The sequence below is a fragment of the Rhamphochromis sp. 'chilingali' genome (genome assembly GCF_963969265.1).
Source record: "Rhamphochromis sp. 'chilingali' genome assembly, chromosome: 6".
Taxonomy (NCBI): Eukaryota; Metazoa; Chordata; class Actinopteri; order Cichliformes; family Cichlidae; genus Rhamphochromis; species Rhamphochromis sp. 'chilingali'.
The window spans coordinates 21,227,232-21,253,258 of NC_137933.1; the positions used below are offsets into that span (position 1 = coordinate 21,227,232).

A 26,027-nucleotide genomic window follows, 5' to 3' on the forward strand; every position below is an offset into this window, starting at 1 on the left:
TTTAAAGAGGCGTCATGGGTCAAATGATGTCGAGTGGATGTGAGGTGTTGATAAGACCAAGGATATATACTGTACATCCACTCCCACTAATATTTGGTTGAATGTCCTTTAGCAAACTGCACCTCGACCAGATGCTTTTAAAATAGCCATCAGTAAGCTTGTGGTATAATTAGGGCCCGAGCACTGAGAGTGCGAAGGCCCTATTGTATCTGCTCCGTTTCTTATTATTATTATTCAGGCAAAACAAGGGCCTTTTTGAGGGCCTAAACATGGTCAAAAACTCATGAAATTTTGCACACATGCCAGGTCTGGTGAAAAATTTTGTATTTTAATGGTTTTACATATGAGCACTGGGAAATGGCTCTAGAGCGCCACCTATGCCTTGTTAAATGCAGCCCTACGACCACATCGTTTCAGCTACATGTATAAAATCTGGCACACATGTGAACAAGACGAACAAAAAAGTCTGTGGGCCCATTGACGCAAACCCAACAGGAAGTCCGCAATTTGGAACTGAAGGTGACATTTTGGCTCTAATTTTGCCATTTCCATGCCTCGAACTTTTTCGAACTCCTCCTTGGGATTTGGTTGTATAAGCTTCATCTTTGGTCAGTGTAAACTACACACCTGGGCCATGTTAAATTGCGGAGCTTTTGAGTTTTCGTGATACGGTGAGGCCGTGGCACCACGGCGAATTTTGATGACTCGCCATGAAAATCTTATTGCCTCTCATTCTGTCATACATTGTCCGATCTGGACCAAAGTGAACACATATGATAAGGCTCCAGCCCTGAACATATTTCAACTGCCATATTTGACATCAGGGACAGCGCCACCTAGTGGCAACAGGAAATGTCATGTTTTACACTTTGGGGTACAGTATTGTGATGGGTGACATCTGCAGCCTCAAATTTCTCCAGAAAAGCCTTAAGGAGTTGGTCTTGGGTTACAGTGAAAACTGTGACTTTTCGCGAAAGGGTGTGACCCCAGCGGCATGGCGAACTTTGATGTCACGCCATGAAGAAACAAATTAGTATAACTCAATAAAATCCAGTCTGATCAGTACCAGACTTTACAGGCATGATGTCAGTCCCGCCCTGAACAGATTGACGTGCCCATTGTCAGTAATACGCAGAGCGCCACCTAGTGGCAACAGGAAATGTCATGTCTTTCATTTTGTCGTACTGATTTTCACAGGTTCATCGTGGCCACCTCAAAAGCGGTGAATATCACCATCAGTTGCTCATGATGCTTCGGTGCGAAAATTGTGACTTTAAACTGAACGGCGCACCCTGGTGACAACGTGGTTCACCGTGAACAATGAAGTGACGTTTGAGGGGCTTGAAAAGTTTAAAAAGTCTTGAAATTTGGCCCACACCTCCAATGGGACGAAGGCTTTGTTGTTATGTGATCACCTTCCTTGAATAGCGCAAAATGGCTCCACAGCGCCCCCTACAAACTTTCAAAATCATCAGCCCCTGCTCTGTGTTTTATGTATGAGTCTGAAATCTGGGAAGCTTATAGGAGAGATCAAGATGTACAAAAAAGTCTCTTGGAGCAAAATCCCAAATCCAACAGGAAGTCAGCCATTTTAAAATGAATGTGTAATTTTGGCGACATTTTCCCCTCTTTTCAGGCACCGTTCTTTGACGAACTCCTCCAAGAGATTTCATCAGATTGATGCGGTTTCCTGTGTGTGGAATCTAAAGACCTTTGTGATGTTAAATTGCGAAGCTTTTTACGTTCAAGGAAACAGGGTGGTCATGGCGGCATGTGGAGTTTCAATCACTCGCCAAAAAGCAGTAATCTGCTGTCACTCGAAAACACAATGTCCAATCTCTCCCAAAGGTCGTAGGCATGATTAGACTCGAGCTCGGATATGTTTGTTATGCCATTTGTACATAATGGTTACACCGCCACCTAGTGGGACGACTATAATCCTGGTTGAATAAGATGAAATGTTAGCTGGTGGTTAAATGCATGAAATCCATCAATGTCACATCAGATCGGACGTGCTGGTTTTAGGTGTTGGCCGTGGCTCGACGCGCCGGGGGTGCGAGGGCCCTCATAACGCTGCTTGCAGCTTTAATTCTGGTTGGATCTTTGAAAACTTTTTATGGCAGAATTTGTGGGTTTAATGTTAGATTTTCAAATGTAATCCACACATTTTCAAAAGGGTTGAGGTCGGAGCTTTGGGAAGGTCATTCCGGAAGGTTAATGTTAGTCTGCTTTATCTATTCCAAAAGTAGTGTTGATGTTTAGGATCATTGTCCCCATTGAAACAATAAAATAGTATCCAAGTTTCAGATGTTTAACTGTTGTTTTGAGCGAAAGTTGAAGAATTTGGAAATTATCCCCCTTCGTCATATCATCAACTTTGTGATGAAACCACTTCAGCTAAACAGCCCCAGAGCATAATACTACCACCACCATGCATGAAGGTTGTTGCAGTTATTGCCTATTAAATTTGAAAGCCTCATCTTTATTCCTCTAAACATACTTTTTGTTATTGTGGCCAAATAGCTCAATCTTTGTCTCATATTTTTCTCCAGAAGCCATTTGACTTGTCCATGTGGGCAGCTGCAAATTTCAATCTGAATGCTACCCCAGAAATTACGATTAAGCCCGTCTGCTTCAAGGTTCAACATGTTGAGTATTCAGAGATGCTCTTCTGCATACCTTGGTTACAACAAGCGGTTATTTGAAATAATATTGGCTTCCTATCATCTCAAAGCAGTCTGACCTTTCTTCTTTGACCTCCAGCATCAACAAGTCATCGTCACCTTATTACTGTATATATTCTTTTATTTCTGACTTCTCTCACAACACTGTACAGATGGTTGGGGGACGTGATAGACCAGCGTTTCTGAAATACTCAAACCAGTCCATCTGGTACCAACAACCACGCCATGTTCAGAATCTCTTAAATCATCCTCCTTCTTCATTCTGATACTCAGTTTTAACGTCAGCTGGTCATCTTGACCATGTCTGTATGTCTAAATGCACTGAGCATCTGCCATGTGATTGATTTATTTGATATTGGCCTTAACAAGCTATTAAAAAGGTGTACCTAACAAAGTGGCCAGTGTGAACTGTGGGTTCCTTATTTGTCTGAATATTGCCTAATCTAAAGTGAAAAGCAGAGAAAAGAGGAAATCCCATGCACACACTAGCTGTATTTGTGAGTAGTAGAGTGCCTGCTTGTGTGAGACATTTCTGATAATTTCCACAATACCCACTTGTGCTGAAGTGTGGGTTTATTATACAGTATTCTGGCACTTTTCCAGACTGTGACACACTACCTGTAGGCTCACACACTTAAGTGTTCACCACAGTTGCGGGTACTGGAATAGACCCAGTACTGAGGAGGTGTTTCAGAGTATCAGTACGGATATGAGGCAGAGGGAAAAACTGTACTGACAGGCAAAAAGACCATGACTAGTTCTTGCATCATTAGCCAAAGACAAAAGTAGTTGGCTTACCAATGGAAATGCTTCTACTTACAGCAAGTCGACTGTTTTAAGCTGTAAAATCTAATTCTTCAAAATATTTTCAACCAATTTAAATAAAACATCTTCAGTTTTCACTTTGATTACATTTATTTTTCTGACTTAACTGTGGAAGTTTTTGTTAACACAAATGAAAACTTATATGTGAGCAAACAAAGCAATGCCTACTTATTTATTTTCCTTCCTTTTTCAATTTGCCCTTCACCCTATCCCTTCATCTTCCTCTGTCACACCAATGATCTGTATGTCCTTCACTACATCTATCAATCCTCTCTGTGGTCTTCTTCTTTTCCTCCTGTCTAGCAGCTCCATATTCAACATCCATTGCCCGGTATATTTATTATCCCTCCACTGCACATGTCCAAACCATCTCAGTCGTGTCTCTCTAACTTTGTACCCATTTCTAACTGTGTCCATCCTGGTCACTCACTGCTAGCTCCACTTCGTGTCTTTTTCTCAGTGTTACTGTCTAAAAAACCATACAGCAGGTCTCACTATCATCTTGTAAGCCTTCGCTCTCACTCTTTCTGCTATCCTTCTGCCACCCCTCATACCCTTTTTCAACATTAAGCTATCACCTTTGTTCTAGAAAAATCATTATCAGTACACTTCTCCATTCCTCAGGGATCCTGTCACTCAAGACTGTGTTAAAAAAGTCCACTCACTTTTTTCCTAACATCTCCATACTTCCATGGGTTTTTCATCTATACCAATCACCCTTCCTTTTTTTATCTGCTTTTTATCCACTTCTACATTAATTAACCTAAAGCATGCCAAATCTTCCATATTTCTACATAGTTATATGTATTTGTGTAATTTGCCATGACAAAAATAACAAACCATTGCTGTTTTTAGCTTCTTAATTCATTAACTTGGCTTTTTTTATTATTATTATTATTTATCCCACTTTAATTCCGTCAGGTAAAGTGGGACTAATCTTCATATGTTTCTGGCTAAAATTATAGATAAGATTTAACATATTTTAACGCACTAGCAGCAAGAACGTTTTTCAACCAATTAAAAAAATTCTATTAAATTTTGTTGTGCAGTTTTATTTTGTTAGTTTGTTAAGCATGAAATCTGAGCACTCACTATAAGGGGCCAGTGAAAGCACATGGTAGTAAATTTTGAATTGACTTTGTTTTTTTTAAACCATCATCATTATTATTATTTTCTTAAATAATATCAGAGGTCTCAACCTTTGATATTAGTAAAATGTGTTCTTATACTTCCAATTCCGCCAGAGAGAAGCAAAGCACGTCTCTTCTGGGTACTCTGAGGAAGCAAAGAAGAAGAAGAACTTCCGCAAGTCACGGAAAGATTACCTAGGGGTGTTAGCTGCTAGCTCAAAGCTAGGTTAGCACTGTATGCATATGTGCAGTCTGTTCTCTAAATGTTGCCATGATTTAAGACCAAACTCCCCTCTCCGACTAACGACATCTCGGTAGGTAGAACATATACGTTTATTGTTAGGCATTTACTCCTTTTCTGGTCGGTTTCTAATGGCTGAAACACCTATTAATGTTAGTAAACTCGGTTAGCATGAATGTTTACAGAGCTAGTGTAGCTTACTAGTGGGTTACGTTAGCTGCTGTTAGGAAAGATAGTTTCTTAGCTAATTTCTGCAAATTTGGCGTTTGTTTAACGACCTTTTCTCGCTCACTCGCTTTTTATGTTATGGTTGCTATCATGGACATTGTGGTTTGGTGGCATCACCCTGATAGTGGTAACATTCCCGTTATCTAGCTTCGAGTCATTGGCAGCAAATGCATTGAAATCGGCATATAAACTAGTGATTTTTGCCAATCACGCGACAGAAGACTGGTTTTTAAACTGATGCCTAGTGTGCTTCGTGTTGTCTGAACACTTCCTGGAGTTGCCATTGATCCGAAACCTGTGTTTACAGCGGCTGGTTAACGAAGAGGTGTCAGACATGTATACCTCTGGGAAATACAGCTCGCGGGGCCCTGCTCTCATCCCTCGGATGAAAACCAAGCACCGCATCTACTACATCACCCTGTTTTCTGTGGTGCTGCTTGGACTAATCGCCACAGGGATGTTTCAGTTTTGGCCGCACTCCATTGAGTCCACAGCTGATTGGACCCTCGACAAGCGCAGTGTTCACGACGCACCTCTGATCAGACTTCCCGTCTCCAGTCCCATACCTGAGAGGGGTGACCTGAGCTGTCGCATGCACACCTGCTTTGATGTATACAGGTGTGGCTACAACCCTAAGAATAGAATCAAGGTAATGCTACCTGGAAACACTCCCCACACACAGACACTCAATTTTCTTAGAAGTCACGAACAACTGTTGAAATTGTGCTTGCAGGTTTATATCTACCCTCTGCAGAGGTTTGTAGATGAATTGGGGGTCCCCATCAGCAGCACCGGCCTGTCTCGAGAATACAATGATCTGCTTAGTGCCATCTCTGACAGTGACTTTTACACAGACGATGTTACAAGGGCTTGCCTTTTCATTCCATCTATTGATGTACTAAATCAGAACTCCCTCCGTATAAGAGAGACAGCCCAGGCTCTGGCAATGTTACCCAGGTACTCGGTTTTTATTTTAATTCAGATCCTCAAAAAAAGTCTGAAACGCCTCCTGGTAATTACTTTGAAATATTGTCTAAATTTACATTACTGCAGTTTCAGTGGTGATCAGGACACCAAAACTCCACGTGTGGAATAACAAATCAAAATTGATTAAAAAAAAATGTTTAAATTGCTGACTTTCCCCAAAATTAAGGTCTCAAAAATCCCCTTCCCTCCCAAAGTTATACTTTGTACTGCTGTAAAATACTATAATAGATTTAATTTCAGCCTTATTTCATCACAATAGGTCTCTGTTGTGATGCCTCTGATTTTAAACATGTATTGGAGTTTAACTGTTTTGGTAGTTTTTAATCTGTAAAAGATTCACATATTGTCTCTTAAATATGCGCAATATTCTGTTTAACCAGTATTTTTTGATACCAAATAATACATTGATAAATTTTGAACTTCTTAAAACTACTAAATGGTAACAGCTTAAAGTCAAATAAGGCTTTTCTTTTTAAAATGAGCAGTTATTTATTCAGGTAATTAGAAAAACTTCAGTCAGTTTTCCATTGTTCAAATAATCTTCAAAGTGAGAAGTTGTTACAGCTCTGATCTTGATGATGATGTTTTGTTAGATGGGACAAAGGGATGAATCATCTGCTTTTCAACATGTTACCTGGAGGCCCTCCTGACTACAACACTGCCTTGGATGTGCCCAGAGACAGGTAAATGGAACACATCTTAACATAATTACTTTGCTGTGATTGAAGTCACTGAGAAATAAAAAAAAATAACATGATTTGAATTTACAGCATCGTAGTATTGTATGTTTAACTAATGCAATGGATAGGGATGGGTATTGATACGATTTTCACGATTCAGATTCCATTTTCGATTCTGTTTAACGATTCGATTTTTTTATCGATTCTCTTATCGATTCTTTTTTAAAAAGGAGAACAGCGAATAGCTTAGAACTTTGTTTTATATCTTCTCTTTGAACAAGACAGAAATTTAGGAGTAACATGGCCTTACAAACCTAACAGTGAGATCTTAAGCGATCCACAGCCTATGGCTCTTCAATGGGGTGTCACAGGGTCCCCAGGAAAAAAAATTGTAAATGTAAAATAATAAAATAAATATTCTTCTGTAGCAATAACAAAGTATAACATAAATTATTCAGTAGCAATTACACAAGAATATCCTGTAATGTCCCTGCCTACAATTAAACACATTCTCTTACCAAACATCGGGGGCATCTGCTGTGGCAAATGGGTGCAAGCCTTTGACCACAAACTTAGTCACTGCTCGGTGACATTCGTCTATCCTGGCCTGAAAGGAGACGCTACCGGTGGACTGCAGCAAGAACTGCCAGCATCTGAGCCAGACTCTCTCTCTCATCATGGTCACCTAAATGCACAGTAATGGCAGGTTTTGTAATAAGGCAGATCGCGCAAACAAAATATGCACTGTTAGTTGATTATTTACCTGCCGCATTAACGGGAGAGGACGTGCAAACGTTAATGCTGCTGCTGGGTTGAGATTCACGAGTCCGGAGCGGAATTAAAAACACGACATTCATTTAAGGTCATCGTGTGTTTTGTGAGCAAATGCTTTTGCATATTCGTAGTGTTTCCTCCCTTAAATGAAATATCTACTTTGCAAGTATTGCAAGTTGCCCTGTTGTCATCCGTTCTCGTAAAGTATAATCAAACTTTTGAGCGTTTGAGCCGCTTAGGCGCCGTGTTTCCTGCCAGGTAAATGACGCTCCGCAATGTGGTGACGTCATTCGGGGCGACTGGAATCGATAAGGGAATCGTTTGCAAAAATGGCAAACAATTCCAAGGAATTGAAACAGTGCGAACCGGTTCTCGATACCCATCCCTAGCAATGGAACTGATTATATTAATGACTGATAATAGTAAACGAGATGCTCATATTTAGATCAAAGCTTTGAGACTTCCATAGTCTTTGTTCATTAATTCCATTAATTAATCCTCATCAGCTGAGGTTGTACTGGTACAGCTTAAAAGCTGTCTAGAAATATGATAAATAAGCTTTTATGTTGTCCAACAGCCTCCTGCTTGGAGGTAAAAATGCATTCAACTAGAAAACAATGTTAATCAGTTTTTGTGCAGAAATTATCAAAGTTCAAACAAGTATTTATCAAAACTGCAGTCATTCACAAATTGTTAAGAGTGATATTTTGATGCAGATGAAAGATCTACTTACAAGCAGGTAAGAGAGAACATGTTTTCCAGACCCTTTAAGGCAGGGGTGTCAAACTCAAATACACAGTGGGCCAAAATTCAAAACTGGAACAAAGTCGCGGGCTAACGTTAATATTTATTGAAATATATTTATTCCCCCAGATATAACAATGAATCTTTTCTTATGGACTCAAACACGTTTTGCTGAAAAACTGAATATGAAACAAGCAAAGCTTAATACTAAACAATATATATATATTAGCTGTATCATACAGCTAATATATAGCTGTATAATACAAATTACAGCTCTGATAGTAATTTGGTATGGCTTCGCGGGCCAAATGTAAGTAGGCTGCGGGCCAAATGTGGCCCGCGGGCCAGAGTTTGACACCTATGCTTTAAGGTGACTGAGTGAGAGTGATTGTTAAGGATGCAAGAGGTTGGGTTTATTACCACGTTTGAGACACTGAACACTATCTTAGCTGTAAGGAATTTCCTGTGCTCATCCACAGTGTATTTGGCATGGAGCCTCATCAGAACCAGGTGTGCATGTCAGCATGGTTTCACTTTATAGAAAAGTGAAACCACGAACTTAGTACAGAATCCATATCATTTGGAACTGTTTAAGAATATAACCACAAGCAAATCGGCATTGCTGTTAACAAAATGTAAATTTGAATGAGTGAATTTGTGTTGAGCGTGTTAAGGTTCCTCTTTTCTGGAAACATTGCTACAACCCAGATCTGTTTGTTTCAGAGCATTGCTGGCTGGAGGTGGTTTTTCTACATGGACCTACAGACAAGGTTATGATGTGAGCATTCCAGTTTATAGCCCCCTTTCTGCAGATGTTGACCTGCCTGAGAGACAACCTGGGTAAACACATGTCACACATTGACTAAATTAAAATCATTTCCTAATTTATCTTCTCTAATAACTGGTTTCCATATCTTCTGACTCCACCCAGGCCTCGGCACTACTTTATTCTTTCTTCACAAACTGCTATTCACCGAGAGTACAGAGCTGAACTGGAGCGATTGAAGGAAGAAAATGGAGAAGCCCTTCTTCTTCTGGACAAGTGTAGCAACCTCTCTCAGGGTGCTGCCTCTGCACGAAAACGATGCTACAAAGGGCAGGTGTACGACTACCCACAGATCCTGCAGGTGGGAAACATAACAATCTGCACTCAAAGAGTCATATTTTTCTCGTTAAGTGCACTCATTTAAAATCTATTTAATTTATTCATGTTCAGAATGCAGTTAAAGTTTTTTCCTTGTAATTAATAGTTTGTTCCCAACATTTCTCTGCAGGAGTCGTCATTCTGTGTGGTCTTGAGGGGGGCACGTTTGGGTCAGGCTGCCCTCAGTGATGTGCTACAGGCTGGCTGTGTTCCCGTCATTCTGGCTGACTCCTACATTCTGCCGTTCTCTGAAGTACTTGACTGGAAAAGGTCTGCCTACTAGGGCTGGGTATCGTCACTGATTTCTAGAATCGATTCAATTCCGATTCACAAGGTCCCGAATCGATTCGATCCACGATTCGATTTAATTCGATTTAATTCGATTCGATTCGATTTAAATCTGGGAAATTTTGACAGTCAGAAATATTATAATTCAGATCAGTACATTTACATATTTTTGTATCAATAAAAAGGAAGCTGACACTCGCAAGACTTTATCAAAGGTGTGAGCGTCACAGCAGATGCTTTTGTGTCAAAGTAGCTGAAGATAAAACACAGAAAAACATGAAGGTGATTTTCCTGGCCTGGGATTTTATAAAAATATTCTGCAGTACATCAAAAACGAAAGAAAACCATTAATCAACATATGAACATTACCTCTGAAGTTACAGCGGTTTTATTAGAGACACGGTTAAGCGTTTTGCATTTTGAATAATTTTAAAAAGTTTAAATTTATTCAGTATTGAACAGCAGAAATGAGGTTTTCTTTTCAGAAGAATGTAAAAGGGAAAAAAACAGCGGCTGACAGCGCTGTAAACAACAGTAGACTTGTGTAACAAGCAAGCGAATAATGAAGAAAGGGAAACTGTTCTTGAAGTACAGAGGGAGAGAGAGAGGGAGAGAGAGAGAGCTGTGCATCGCGGTGGAAGCAAAACAGTAAAAGTCAGAGTGAATTCATGACGATGTTTATGTGAAGCGTTTGGATCTTCTTCTGCTGCTGGTTCGGTCAATATTGTTTGGAGAGAGATCAAACTAACAGCTTTAGAATCGGCTCATAAAGGGCGTGAACACAAAGCGCCGACCCGCCGACAGATCAGAGTCAGCGAGCTGTCGGCTTTCAGCCCCGACCGTGAGAAAGGCGACATCTCACTGATTCTGATCCGCGGGTCACGCTGTGTGTTTAAGTCTATGTGCATAATCCGTGTACCTGCTCTCATTTACTGTCTTAACTGTTTGGTGGTTCTTGAAATTTTGTGAGATGTCACCAGAGATTCTGGCATTTCGGGCAAAATAAATTTATATTAAAAAAATCGATTCAGGATTTTAATGAATCGATTTTACGTTATCCAAGCCAGAATCGATTTTAATCGATGAATCGATTATAAAAACCCACCCCTACTGCCTACATCTTAATACAGTGGAAAAATAAATCGTTTGAAAGCCTGTCATATTTAATGCTTTTGTTTCTGCACAGGGCATCTGTTGTTATTCCTGAGGAGAAGCTGTCAGAGATGTACACAATCCTGAAGAGTATCCCTCACCGACAGGTTGAAGAAATGCAGAGACAGGTACAAGACAGTGTTTAACATCTCTCAGCAAACTTCTGCAAAACTAAAGAACATTTGGTTGCAGTTTATATTTGGTTTGCACCATACATTTAGATGTCAATCAGATATCCACCATGTCGGATTGACATGCTAGTCGCTGGGTTTTACAGCACTTGCATGTCATGTCTGAGATGAACCTGGTCCTTAACCAGCCGGCCAACCAATCAAGCCCTTGAAAACCAAAACAAATTTTATGTCATGTGCAAAAGACAGAAATTTGGCTGGCAGTCTTCCTTTCTGTGAGTTTCCTTCTTTGCTTAGGCTAGATTTTTAAAAGGCTCTCTGAGGACTTTATGTTGATTCTAGCTTGAATGAAATGGACAGAGACGGCTCATTCGCTTTCCATTTGCTATGTGCATTGAGCCACAATAAACAAAAGTGAAAGCAGCCACGAGAGAGGTGCACCAGTTCAGCTGCTCCTCATTCACTTGTATCAACCCAAGTCCATTTACCAATTATACTGGCCAAACAGGCGTTTTAGGCCAAGGGCTCAAAGATGGGGTTGGTGTTGGATTACGCCAGATATACTCTAAAACATGGTTTGCTTGTCAGGTTGCTAGGTTTTTCTCAGGGGTGTGGTACTATGCTGTGGACATCTCACAGCTACCATGGAAGCATCTGATATTTTTTATTCACTGGTCACAGAAGTACTCTTTTGCCTTCTCTGATGGTGTACAGATGGATCAAACTGATCACCACTTGAGGTTTTTTTTTCTGATACATTTCTCTTACCAAATTCTTTTTTATCGTGATTTAGATCATTTATCAGACTGAAAGAAGTCATTTTAAGACAGAATTTTACTTTAATGTTCAGGAAAAATGCTAGATAAAGCATGTTTCTAATATCCTTCTGTTTGTATTTGTTAAGTGCACCATGGTACATTCCCATGTTAAAAAAACAACAACTAAAAACACAAACCTTATTTATCAGAATGGGAACATCATAGTTTTGAGATGTATTAGCATTCACAGCCACAGTGGCTAAGTGCCAAAATTAACAAGGATGTGAACTTTTATTATAGGTCACTGGGGCACTTTTGCTTAATGTACGATTATCCAGATTATTCCCAAATAAGAGTACTGGACATTGTTCTACATAAACCATAGAGTAAAGTTCATGCTGATTTTTTTTTTAAAGCACATGTATAACAGAGCTTGAAAGGGACCTGTTGCGCTGATTTCCAGCTCCATACTTTTATTGTGAGCTCTACTGCAGTTCAAAATAAGTTCATGTACCCTAAACTGGGCTTTGTTGCAGCCCTTCAGTTAATCTGCTATCCAGACATATTAGTTCCTCTCCCTTTAGGATCACCCTGATTTTAATCCTACTTCCTTCTGATTGGTCCCTCCTCCCAAACAGGAAGAAAAGCAGATGAGTGAGATTTCTGAAGTGACAGCCAGAGATATGAAGGATGTCCTCGCTTGTTGACATCATACAAAGCTAAAAGTTAACTAAAACTTGGTCTGACAACAAGCAACCAGTTTGAAGTTAGAAAGGTTCATAGGTTAATTAAACATACACTGACCTCGATATGTGGAACTTAGGTGCTGTTTAATATAAACTTTCATTGTTGTAAAGGGAAAACTCAGTGGGTCCATTTAAACTTTTGAGATAATGTATTTTGTTAGATCTGCCAGCAGAGGGCTCAGCAACCCTTGATTTCAGAGTGTGTAAATCTTAGGTGGCGTGATTTGTAGTAATTGTCATATTGCGTGGGGTGGGGTTTCCAAACAAGAAAGGAAATCGGGAAAGAGGGAGATTTGATGAGAAAACAAATCGGACTAAGATAAGCTACTTTTGTTTATACTGTTAATACTGTTGAGCCTCTATTAGTAGCCAGCGGACTTGGTTGAAGCTGCAGAACTCATTTTCAAATTTGAGATGATGTAATTGCATCAAATTAGGTCACATTTAAAAAGGCCACATACTAAACAGCTGTGAGATGTTAACAGTGCTCAATTGAGGCCACTCCAGAGCCAGTGTTTGTGTATTTACTCCCGTTGTTTTCTTTGGGTCATACCCTCAAAATAGGACACATAGATCAAATAAATCAATTCTGTCATTAAATTAGAATACATAAGAGAGATGGAGGGAGTTACTGCCAGTGAGTTTAAGTTAAACTTACTCCTCATCTTTTCCTTAGACTGTTTCTAGTTTGCTGACCCTGCCTATTGTCCCAACTTGCAATAGTCTCACTGTATAGGTATTCCTGTAGTCTTCTTCTTACATGCAAGCCTTCATTCAGAACTGAGCAGTCAGAACAATGACAGTGGCTTCACTGGCTTTTTTTGGTCATTTATTTGTTGCCCATTAAATTTAGTAGCAGGTTGTTAATTTTACCAATTGAGTTGCAAATTTAATCTCAGCTGAGGTGCTCCAACAGATTCCTGTTTTCTTTCCTAAACACAAACCCAGGAGTTATATAAACTTCGCAGTTTAAGGTTAAATAAAACATGAAAACACAGGTTAAACAAAGGAAAATGGGAATCACCGCATTGTGTGCTTCTTTGTTACACTACAAAATGTTTTGGAGCCACACAAACCTGCTGATAAAACTGGAATGGAAAGGTTTTCCCGGTAAGCGTGATTTGAACAGACTTCAGGTTTCACTGCTGTTTTTGATTATATCAAAAACACTAATGACTGCCTATGTCTGTACACAACTCAGTGACTGCCAATTCTGGTTTACAGGTTAATTCATGTGTCAGGCACTTGAGAGCTACAGCTGATTTAAACAAAGCCATGCAGAATACCGTCAGCTTAACTGTTATTGTGCACTGCTTTGACATTTTAATGATTATAAACAACAAAAAAGCAGGAGCTGCTGGGGAGTATTTTAAACCAGCCATTACATCAGATTACTGTTACATCATACATGAATTATTTTTCACCATTTGCAGCGGCCTCATAGTTAAAATTTACATTACACCAGTATTTTTAAAAAAATGATTGGAGAAGTAATTTTTGTTCAGCTTATGGATTATTTGGTTGGACGTATTTGTACTGCTGTACTTTTTGTTTTAAGCAGTAGAACCAACAGGGACCAAGTATAGACTATAGACTTGCTGCACGGTTACTGCTCCAGTTGGAAGACGTAGAAAGGGTTTCTCTTCTCTCTTGCAATGATGTCTGTTCTTCCCTGCTCATAAAAATTCCTCCAGGCGCTGGGAGAGGGTGGAGGGGAGGGGAATGGGCCCTCAGGCCAGCACAGTTTGCTTTTTGCCTCCTCCCGGTCGGAAAAGAAACTTTCATCACTGGCTGATTTATGGACCGTTGGGATTCCCCCTTGAGATTAGAAAGTCTTTTTGGATTCTCCTCAGCTCCTCTGTAAAAATATAGTCTCTTTTTGTTGTTCTACATCTCCAATCTTTCATCTCATGACATCGACATTGGCGATTTAGGGAAATGTCTCATGGTTATGTGTTAACAAGCTCTTTGTTTAACATAGAGCATCCACAAAATGCAGTAATGCTCATGGACGCATCCATTAGGAGGGCAGACTCTAAGATATTTACATCCTTCACCCCAAAACTATCAGTAATTCAGATTGGGTGGAGTCATATAAGTGTAACATGGCACTGTCCCTTGAAGTTTCATAACAGTCAGATCTTGAAGCAATTTTCATGATTATAGAAATTTAACACATAGATGACTTCCATGCTTCCAATATTGACAAAAACTATGTGAAGTCAATGGTGAATGAGAGCACTTGGAGATTCCAGAGTCCGTTGCTGTAGCATTAAGATATGGGTTAAGAGTTCACTTATCATAAAGTCAAAGCAGAGATGTGTTGAAGGAAAACAGACGCAGTCAAAAGAGATTTCATTGGGCTTCAAAAGAAGAGTCGTTGAAGGACAAAGACGTTGGAGAGGGCTGCAAAATTGTCTTCAAAGATGTGGGCCAGGGAATATCTGGATTTTATAGTTATGACAACACTCTGGTGTTATTTTTTTATAACTGCTCCACTCTGTAGGTTAATATGAGAATAAAAAAAATTTTTTTGGAGGACATAATATCATTTCATGTGGCCAGTGAAATAACATATTTATCTTAAAGTTAGTAGTTCTAGATTTACAGTTCTGCTGTGAAAATATATATTTTTTTTATATGCACTGATTTATCTTATATCTATTTGCAGCATTTTTTTATATAATATTTACGTAAGATATGTTGCTAAAGTTAAATGCACTGGTTCTTGGATAGTGCTTTTCTGTTCTAGTTGAGCATTCAGAATGCTTTCTCATTCACCTCCTCATAAAAGCACGTCTTTATTACATCTGAGTGCGTTCTATCAAACATTAATTTTCCAATGAAAGCATCGGCGAACATCTTGGGTTTAGTATCTTGTCCAAGGATACTTTGGAATGTAGACTGGATCATCCAGGGATCAAGCCATTGACCTTCTGTTTAGTAGATGACCTGCTCTACCTCCTGAGCTACATGAGACGAAAGAATATACGTAACACTGAATGTGAATGCACTGACCCTAGGCATGTCGTGTTTTTACTCTGGCTTGCCTGTTTCCAGTTTTAAGTAGTTTTGTGTCATTTGTCTACAGGCACGCTGGTTCTGGGAGGCCTACTTCAGCTCCATGAAGGCTATTGGCTTGACAACTCTCCAGATCATCAACGATCGCATCTACCCATATGCTGCGCGTACTTATGAGCAGTGGAACAATCCACCTGTGGTGGTATGTAACTGTCTACACTTGACATTGACATGCATATTGCAAATGTTTGTAACTTTTAGTCACCAAACAGGATATTTAATGTTCTATTATTATCTTTTAGTTTTGTGCTGTTGCTTTTTTTTTTTTTTTTTTTCATTTCTTTTGCAGCAAACATCTGTATAACCTATAAAGTCCTTGGCTATTATGTGCTGAGCTGCTCAGTTGTATTCCTAGAAGTTTTTTTTTTTGTTGTTGTTGTTGAAGACATCTGAGTGACACTCGTCCAAAATAGAGCTTTGGCTGTACACACGCTCACAGTACCACATAAGCTTTCCCACTCTCCTGTGCCTTATAAATCAAAGCCTCTTTAGTAGAGTGACAGTAGATGCCTTCCCTCTTTCTGAAATACCACAGATGCAGCGCTTCACAGTTTGGTATACACCCAGATAGCTTTGAGGGAGCCAGTTTGTGTCAGCAGTTCTGCGCTCAGAGGATGCCTCCATTGTGGTGAAAACTAAGTTCCCGTATGCCTGAGTCATTGTGTTTGTAGCGAGAACGCTGGATGTGAAAGAATGGTCTCTGTGTGTGTGCATGTGTGTGCTTAGCATCCCTGTGGTTATAAGAGTTTGTGGCTGCCGACATCTTGGCTGGGGCGACCATCTCTCAGGAGTTGTTAATCAGCTCGGTCTGATCTAGAGTCTCCTCCATCCTCCGCCTGTGGTGTAGAGGCGTGTGCATGTCAGCTTGTGTGTAGATGCATAATAATGGCCTTGGATCTGTCAGATGTCTACAAGTACCACATTTTAAGTAGATCCACTAAAATGCCAAGATTAGAGGTGGCACTTGCAATCAGGATGCGTGGATGTAAACAGTCAACACTTTGAGGGAGTTTTTTGGTGGGGGGGACTCCCTTTCCAGTTCTGCTTAAGTCCGTATAGTATTTCAGGATGAACTGGTTATCCAGCTGTTCACTCTCAACCACGACTTCACTCTAAACCAGCTCGCTTCACAAAACAGCTTCACTTGACATTTGCCTCTTGTGTCAAAATGTTTCGTATTAACATCTAAGCCACCAGTCCATCCCATCAGAATTACTCTGGTCTCAAAGTTTGTCCCAACCCAGAGGGTGTTGACGGTGTCACAGGACAGGTCTTTAGATTAACCTGCCTGAAATGGGAGATAAAGTGTTGTCTGTATGAATTCTGTGAATGGATGGTGAGGAGAACTTGCACACAGCACTAAATACATCAGGCAGACATTTTCCCCCTCTCCTCCCCTAGTCTTTTGGTGGTAATTGAAAGCACATTGCCCAGGACTGCTGGTGCCTTTGGAGAGGGGGTTTCAGAATAAGGGACAAGCTGCTTTTTGTTTGGGATTTGTAGGAAGGGGGCATACTTGTAAGGTTTTTACATTACAAGAACTGAGGCATCTCAGACTTTATAATTTGCCACAGTTTAGGTTTTTGTGGTGATTGGGACCTGGGCATAGGAAAGTCTTTTTCTTGTTTTTTCTTAAAGTTAGAGTACAATCTTTGAGTATTTGGGCATTACTTCTTTAAAAAAAAGTTAAATATGAAAGAAAAGAACTGCTATGAGGTCAAAGTGCTGACTTTGAACGACATACTGAAGGCTGTGTGTGAAATGTCATTGAATAGTATTTTATATGCTAAAGTAAGGTTTTGTTTTTTATAAGTTAACTGAGTAGTACATGAAGTGCATGCTATTCTTGGGAGAAAGTTTAAGTATCTGGTCACCGGTCAATACACCATCTTAAATATCCCACAGTAGAGCAGGGCGATATGACCAAAAATATTTATCATGATATACATTTGAAAATTTGCAATAACAATATAACTGGTGATATAATTGACACTAGACAAAATACTTTACATGCTCTACCAAAAATACTGCTTTGTTGTGTATCTGATGGATGAAAGCTAAACCAGTTCCACACCACTGAAGTTGCAGCATTTTTACAAACCAGTTCTGATTCATCAGTTTCATTCAACGATCCGCTTTCACCCTTCTCATTCTCCATCACGGCCATGTGCGTATGTAAACAAAGGCACTGCGCATGCACGTTTTACCCAAATTCTATCGCGATATTTCCTTTTCTTATTGTTGCCCAACATTATACCGGTATTACCGTGAATGGTATGATATGACCCAGCCCTAACCCACAGTGTAATGCAGTACATGGCAACACAGCTCGATGACAATGAGGACACTAAGATCTAATACTAACAATGCTTTAGTTAAAAACTGACATGAATGCACGAAGTAGTGCCTCAGAAGGATTCCTAGGACTTTTTAAATGGTTGAACCAGTGTGTAAATAATCAACAAGTCCATCACATGTGTATAAAGAGAAGTTAAATATTTAAAAATACAGTTTTGGGCCCATCAGAAAATGATTAAATTCCTTGGATGAGAAAAAAATGCTACAAGTAACTCAAGTAATGACATGCTAACAGAAGTTGTGTAGCAGTTCTCAGATGTCCTGATGTCTAAGATTAGAGAATAACCACCTAAGCAGTTCAAACAACCAAATAAAATTCTTCTTCTTAGTTTAAATGTTTAGTATAAAAGCAAAATGACTCCTACCACTATTTGATGGTTGATATTCGAGCTGTGGCTTTCTTTTATCGAATCTTTTCTGTTTGACAAATGACTAAACTGCTCTCAGTGTCTTTTAGTCTGTTTTCATGCAACTGTGCTGCCTATATGTGTTAGTTTAATTGTTTCCCCCTCTTTTTATTTGACAATGTGACAACGACCACAGTGAAGTTTCCACTTGCCAGTAAAGTGCTTTTTTTTTTTTTTCTTTTTCTAATTGTGATGGAGTGAGTGATGTTGTGTAAAAGGCAGTGGCCGTGTCTCTGTTGACAGACTTGTGTTGATGCTGTGGAAGCAGCCACATAATCACACTGTGGCCACCTGGGACCAGAGAAGAAACAGGGTTTATATGTACTTCAAACAGACCACAGATTTACTGTGTTAGATGCGCTCTCTTTGCTGTGCTCAAACACAGTGGAACTTTTTTTGGAGCTTTTGATGAAGTTTATCAAGGGTGCCCTGAAGGTCTTATATTCTTATATTTGGCAGTAGTGCACGCTTGTTAAGTGGAAGATATGGTTTGGTTTTATTTCCCCTATAAAAACACCCTTTAGAAACAACTTGTTTTTTGAGACTGGTTTCAGTAAGTTCAAAAGGAGCATAGATTTAAATGATAATCCCACTCCATGTATTGTATTTGTACTTTTAGAAATAGTTTTAAGCAGTTTACTGAGGACTGCATTCTGTTCTTATTTACTTTGTGCACACCATCACAATTTCTTTTGGAGGTGAGTTTGTTTTTTTTAATCTAACTAACGGATTTACATCCAGGATTACGTTCCACACTGACTTTAGATGGCCGCTACTCGCAACTGGGAAATTCTTTTCATTTTTATGACTGTTCCATCCCATCCCGTCCTCCCTGTCCAGCCCACTTTCTCCTACATTTTCCTACCTTAGTCTCACTTGTCACAATAGCATCACAAGATTAGTAGGCACGAGAGGTTGGACACCTGTCTCAATTTCCAACTCCTTTCTTGTCCTTCTGTGCTACTGCTTCTGTAGGGTTTACTTGGCACTGTCACTGGAAGCTTTTGGCTTTAAATACTCAGCCTCTGCTAGGCCCTTTGACACACTGTTGGACGATTCTTGCTCCATTATAAAAAGTGACCTCACTCACCACTAAAGCCCTGTTATTGGGCATTCAATCATGGAAACCATGACAGACTGGTTTGACACAGAATTCATGAGACTAGCGCTACAGTGGCTTTGCTTGGAAAGGACAAAAAGAGTGAATGATAAAGAATTGAAAAAGATGCTCCAGGCATTAAAAGCTTATGTCTTTCTTTGTCGCCTTTCTTGTACAGAAGTGGTCCAGTGTAAACAGCCCCCTGTTCTTACCACTCATCCCACCGAGGGCTCCTGGATTCACAGCAGTGGTGCTAACCTACGATCGTGTTGAGAGTCTTTTCCGGGTCATCACGGAAATCTCCAAGGTGCCTAGCTTAGCTAAACTGCTGGTGGTGTGGAATAACCAGAACAAGAGTCCTCCTGAGGGTGAGTGGAAAACATTCAAGGTCATGAAACTTTTCAGAAGCCTATACCCACTTTGAAGTTTACTGGGTCAAACCAAACTAGCTAGGTAATGGAAGCAATCTTGTAGAAGAGACTGTGATTGGTATTCTTGTTAAATTTTGTGTTCAATTGAGAGGGGTTTCTGATATTTACTTCTGCCCTAAATTACCAGTCACAACCACAACAGCCCTCAACTGCACTTCTATTGTGATACCATATTCTTGCTTCCTGCTTTTCAACCAGTTTCACCCAGCGACAGCCAGCAGTCACTCACCAACTGGTCAGGACCAGTCTGCAATCACAGGATATTATTGATTGGTCTCTTGGCCTGTGTGCCTGAGCAATAAATGTCTTCTGTACAACAGATAAATGATAATGGAGAGAGCAGCCAAAACTCATCTCCCCACAAACGGTTTCATGCTCTCTGGTTGCACAGAGGGTTTTTAAATAAATAAATAAAAAAAGTAGAGCGGACTGGCAAAACACTGCCCCTAAAAAGAGAAGTGTATTAATGATATGCAGATCACCTAGCTACTAATTTACTGATTGCTCAGCGCTCCAGTCACAGTCACACGTAGAGTAAATAAATGTGTTGGTGCTAATAAAAAAAGAACCTGTTATTAGGATTTGGTTGGTACCAACTAACTCTGTTTAACTTTTTCTGCTTTTCTCTCAGGCTATTTATCATCATTAGTTCTTTACAGATTTTTGATAGTGAGGTCTTATTAGTGGTTATTTATGGCACGGTGCCCTATAATTATTTACCCTTATTAGGCAGTTAAGTATAAAATGGTTAGGTCCTTATCCCACCGACACCTTAATTCAGATGAAGGTGTTTTATTCCGAGAATTAAGTCTGTCTTTCTGCTGTAAGAGTTGGCTAATGTACTCAAGTAGTGAATGGCTTTGAAGTGCTGTTAGTTGCCTTTTCAGTAGAGGCATCAGCGGCGCCTGGTTTGATGGAGCCTTTGTGTCCTATTAGACTTAACAAGGGGCCATTGATGGGTCAGACTTATGGGGCACAACCCACTATGAAGGCAAATTTCTTCCCCATTCACACCTAGCCTAGATTTGATGTGTTAATGGCTTACTGTTTTTGCTCCACCCTTTTTTTTTTTTTTTTAATTTTGGGGTTTTTTTAATACACAATCCAGCATTACATCTATTTTTAGCAGTAATTTGTTTTATAGCAAATAATCTTTTGACTTTTATTGTCTTGTTTATAAGCCTGGAGGAAAAAAACAGGAAAAAAAAACTGATGACAGATCCAAAGAGAGTGTGAAAAAAGAAACTCAGGGCATTAAACTCAGCTTATTTTTGACAATAGCTTTTGACAGGAGACCTCAGACTTGGTTAGGAGGACCTGGAGCTCCTCTCATGGGCTTCCAGGCCTCAGTTACTCCATTAATGGGGGAACACATTCTGTGTGATCTGTCTGTGCCATAGTCCGTGCCATGGACACTGCCCAAGATCTTTGAAATGCTCCCCTGTTGGTCTGCCTCCTGAAGAATCGTAGTGTGGTTAGATTTGCATGTGCTTGAGGTTAGTATAGCGATATGAGTCAGTGAGGGAAGTTAAGCTCCCACAGCGCTATTTTTCCACTGCCAGCAAAGATTTCAAAACCTCTTTCAGGGGTAAATGATATCTTCACACACTGATTTTTTTCTAATCATTTTCAACCCCTAAATGTATTCCACATACATCTCATTTTTATTTGCAGTCATTTAATTTGATTATTCAGTGACACCAAATATAGCCAACTCATTATCACATAACGTGAACTCAGCAATGTTTGTCTTTAAAAGTACAATTTTGGAATTTTTCTTTCTGTTTAAAAAAAATAAAATAAAAATGTTTTGTTTTTTCACCATTGATAGAAACTCTTTGGCCGAAGATCAGCGTCCCACTCAAAGTCGTGCGAACCAAAGAGAACAAACTGAGCAACCGTTTCTTCCCCTATGACGAGATCGAGACCGAAGCTGTGCTAGCGATCGATGATGACATCATCATGCTAACATCTGATGAACTGCAGTTTGGCTACGAGGTGAGGAAAAACAAAAGAAGAATTTAACCTTGGCCATACTTTCCAGTCATCTCCCTGATGGCAGGTATTGCAGGGAACCACTTCAAGTTGATCCCAGAGTTTAAAGTCATTGAGTGAGATTACAGTGTTTATTCTCTAGTGGTTGGGGATTTGACGGCCTGTTTAATGTGTTTGATGTGTGAAGAACAATAACAGGTCTGGAGCTGATGCTTTCCATACTCACATACCTGTCCAGCTCTTTTTAGCCATGCACACTCACCTGAATCCATTTAAAAACCATTTAATAAAATTATGCTCAGTTAAAGGGTAATTACGCTGAATTACAGGCCGTATAGAGGAGGAGTTTCACTGTTGGTGACTCTGCTTATAGAGGGAGGTCAGATTGACTGCTGGTGTTGAGCCAGCAGCCTGTTGAAATATTCAGCTTGTCATGAATCAGTTTCTTTCTGAAAGCGTTCTCTTTGTTTTCCAAGTTTTTGACTTTGAGTAATTGTTTTTGGAAAAGCATCAGACACGGATGTAAGATTAAAACTTCAATTTGAAATTTGTTCTGAATATTTCATTTTTTAATGCAAGTCCTTAATTCTTATCTCTGTTCGCGTTAGCTGAGTGTTAGACGATCTGTCTTCTCTTCTGCTCTTTCCAGGTTTGGAGGGAGTTTCCAGACAGGCTGGTGGGCTACCCCGGGCGGCTGCACCTCTGGGACCATGAAATGGGAAAGTGGAAGTATGAGTCGGAGTGGACCAATGAGGTCTCCATGGTTCTAACTGGAGCTGCCTTCTACCACAAGGTGATCTGAGACAGGTTGCTTGAAAACAAGTTGAGCTTTAATTTGCCGTTTTTATACATGTCGCGTTTGTTTTCGTTGGAAAAATGAGCCCATGTTTCAGCATGTTTAAGACTTCACAAGAAGTATGTAACAGTTCAGCAAAAGTTGGGGTAATTTCTGTGGGAAGATGATAAAGCATAGACTTTGGGTCGCAAGTCAATTTTGGAATTTGTGCCCTCGTGGTCCCAGCATTGCTATGTTTTTGTATTGCTGCAACTATTTTCTACACTAGCAATTTGTCAGTGAAAATGTGTGAAGCTCATCTTAGATTAGACCACAGCATCAGTAGTGCATTGATGTAAACGAAGTATTGAAGGTACTGATGGTACTTTTGCTTCACAGTAATGCAAAAAGCTATGTGCATTGAGTTTAAAGGAAATTAGAAAAACAATAGTTCTCCTTACATGATGCTGGTTCACTATGTTAAACTGTCCGCTCTTTTCTTTCTTTTCAGTACTTCAACTATTTGTACACATACAAGATGCCGGGAGACATCAAGAACTGGGTGGATGCTCACATGAACTGTGAAGATATTGCCATGAATTTCCTGGTGGCCAACATCACTGGCAAAGCCCCCATAAAGGTATGTTCATGGCTCTGTCTGGTCTGGGTGTTAAAAGTTTGCGTGGGGAGTCTGTAGCCTGACACAGCAGACCAGCATCTCTGGGTCTGATCAGCTCTCACCCTTCAACATCACAGCCTCTCCCCCTCCCCATCACCCCAACTCTGTCCAGGTGCAGGGGCCCTGAGCTAAAGCCCGACCTTAACCTCCCTTATCTGGGAGTCACTCACTGACACTCCCCCTCCCAGTGTGTTTTTCTAAGCTCACTAGGGCTTATGCACACTCTGCACACTTTCTTACACCTGCACCTCTGGTCCTACCTCCCATAACATCTCCAACAGGTTCCTTAACTTACCCTCTTTGACCAAGAATATCTGTCTTCCCCTTCCTTCTACACACGTACATTCAAATGTTCACATGTTCATGACAAAAGTCAAGGGAAGGAAATGTCCTGCCGATAAGAATTAAAAAGTAATTCTTCACACTGTCTGCAACAAAAGTTCTCTTTGGATGTCAAAGACTTGCTTCATTTGACCAAACTGCTCCTGTTTAGGATGCTGAGCCTTAACAAACCCTGAAGTGAGCAAATATCACTGGTGTGACTGTAACTGTGCTTCTGTTTAGGTGACTCCAAGGAAGAAGTTCAAGTGCCCTGAATGTACTGCCATAGATGGACTGTCGCTGGATCAGACACACATGGTGGAGAGGTATTTGTTTTCCAAATGATCAACAAAAGAGCAGCTGAAATTCCCTCAGATCATTTTAGTTTGGTGCAATTTCAGAACATCAGTAGTAGAGTGTGTTTATTGCACTGTTTGTTTTCTAACAGTCTAAAAAAAACCAAGAAAATAATTTTGTACAAAGACTAAAAATAAGTGAAAAAGTAGCCAATGTCCAAAAACAAACATTATAAAAACCTTCATGTAGCAATTGCATAAAATGTCAAAATAATGTAAGTGACCTTAATGTACCCAATCTCAGTATTGAGTCTATTAAGGGTCAGATGCTATATGAATGGTTTTATCATGCTTGTTGATAAAATGTCTCCCGCTCTGTAGATCTGAGTGCATCAACAAGTTTGCCTCAGTTTTCGGGACGATGCCTCTGAAAGTGGTGGAACATCGCGCAGACCCGGTGCTCTATAAAGATGACTTCCCAGAGAAGCTGAAGAGCTTCCCCAACATCGGCAGCCTCTGACCAGCCAGCAGAGGATGTTTGGACCCCATCACAGCCTCAGCACTCAAACACGCATAACCAACACTGTTTTCTGACTGAAGCGGGATGTGCTCATGTCCCCTCTCAGTTCAAGTGATTTTTGTTTTTACCTTGAATTTAATGACATCAGGTTTATATTTTAAATCAGAGTTAAACCAAAATCTGAGGTGGCTGTGAAGTAGTCTGACGTTTGACGGACAAGGCCGACTGACTCCAGGTTTTTGGTCCCTCACTGTTACCGTTTTGGAGCTGGTTGCTTTGGGCTCCAGCTACTCTCGATTCAGTGTATACAGTGTATATATTTGTATTTTGCAGCAGTGCTGTATAATTTATGATTCTCCAACACAAACTTTCTCTTCTATGTTTTTCCTTCTTTCCAAAAAGCTGACATCGGACATTATTCTTAAAACTGTACAACACAGAAAGAGTAATAAATGTTAAAGTTAACACGATAAATATCAAAACGATTCAAGGACACATCCGTGTACACTTTATTCATGATGTACAGTGCTTTATGCAGTCAGAGCGGACCTTGGGAAAAAGCTGGCACCGTAAATCTAAGATTTAGAGTGAGTAGGCGATTTGGAAAAAGGCATGTCGAGCTACTGGAGCATTTCACTGCAACTGTAATTTTATACCGCCTGAGCGAGCCTTTCTTTGTATTTATGCGTAGAAATGTAAGAAAACTGTGATGCTTATTAAAGCATCTACTAAGTCAGTTCATGAATTGTCTATGAACACTACATTAGAATAGAAGGACTGGTTGACAAATCCACATTTTTCAAAACAGACATAAACGGTTTGTTTGTTTTTCCTGTTTTGTTTTTTTTAATCTAACCTATTGTGTATGTTTCACTTTTTGACCTTTTTTGTCACTAATTTCTCCAGTTGCATCATTAAGGCAGCAAATCTGAGAGCAGTGCGGTCTTTTAAGATGGTTTTGTTTGTTTGTTTTAAATTTCCCTTTCCCGTTGTTTTCATATTTTTTCGACTGGGGTTTATGCATTTAACTGTATATATGTGACTTTGTAATACAAATAAAACCCTGCACAACCATGTACCACAGTTTTGTTTTGTTTTTTATTTTCCTCGATGTTCAAGAGAGGTGGGAAAGAAGATGAGGAAAGACACTTTCCTCTTTAACGTCTGCCTCGCGCTGTAATCTGTGACTGTCCAGATCAGCCCCTCCGTGACACGGCCGATCCACTGTTCCCTCCAGGCTGTCACCTGTTGTTAATATAGCTGCCTAATCCACCCTGTTCAATGTCAGCGGTTCAAAAGGGTGCAGTTCGTATTTTTGTCAGCTTCAATTAGTGTGATAGTCTTGTGGGTTGCGCGATCTCATTTCAGCACTCTTGTCCCTTCAAAGGACCTGAAACGCACGGGGATTTCACAATGTGACTACAGGGATGACACAATATTTTGGCACGGTGGTGCGAAGTAATAAGACGGAGCAAATTTTATGGGTTTTCTCAACAGCCTCAGACACTTCTCTGGCCAACCAGCGCCTTTAGCTGACATCTTGAAAGACTTCT

General features: G+C 40.0%; 1 protein-coding gene across 2 annotated transcripts; it reads left to right on the forward strand.

The window, feature by feature from the left end:
* Positions 1-4,793: 4,793 nt before the first annotated feature.
* ext2 (exostosin glycosyltransferase 2) lies at positions 4,794-24,909 on the forward strand. Of its 2 annotated transcripts, none has more exons than XM_080884694.1 (15): positions 4,794-4,953; positions 5,416-5,757; positions 5,842-6,065; positions 6,689-6,778; positions 9,017-9,133; positions 9,225-9,420; positions 9,568-9,707; positions 10,912-11,005; positions 15,604-15,735; positions 19,636-19,825; positions 21,720-21,886; positions 22,533-22,676; positions 23,170-23,298; positions 23,902-23,984; positions 24,336-24,909. In XM_080884694.1, exons 2-15 carry the CDS (start codon positions 5,443-5,445, stop codon positions 24,472-24,474), a joined length of 2,160 nt encoding a protein of 719 aa, XP_080740820.1. In that variant the 5' UTR covers positions 4,794-4,953; positions 5,416-5,442; the 3' UTR covers positions 24,475-24,909. The 2 variants fall into 2 exon arrangements, with proteins under 2 accessions (XP_080740820.1, XP_080740821.1); XM_080884695.1 differs by having other exon boundaries at positions 4,807-4,957.
* Positions 24,910-26,027: the final 1,118 nt, after the last annotated feature.

Coding starts and splice junctions, on each gene's coding strand:
- ext2 (XM_080884694.1), top strand. CDS start 5,443: ATGTATACCTCTGGGAAATACAGCTCGCGGGGCCCTGCTCTCATCCCT. Junction 11,006..15,603: donor TTGAAGAAATGCAGAGACAG/GTACAAGACAGT, acceptor ATTTGTCTACAG/GCACGCTGGTTCTGGGAGGC. Junction 21,887..22,532: donor AACTGCAGTTTGGCTACGAG/GTGAGGAAAAAC, acceptor TGCTCTTTCCAG/GTTTGGAGGGAGTTTCCAGA.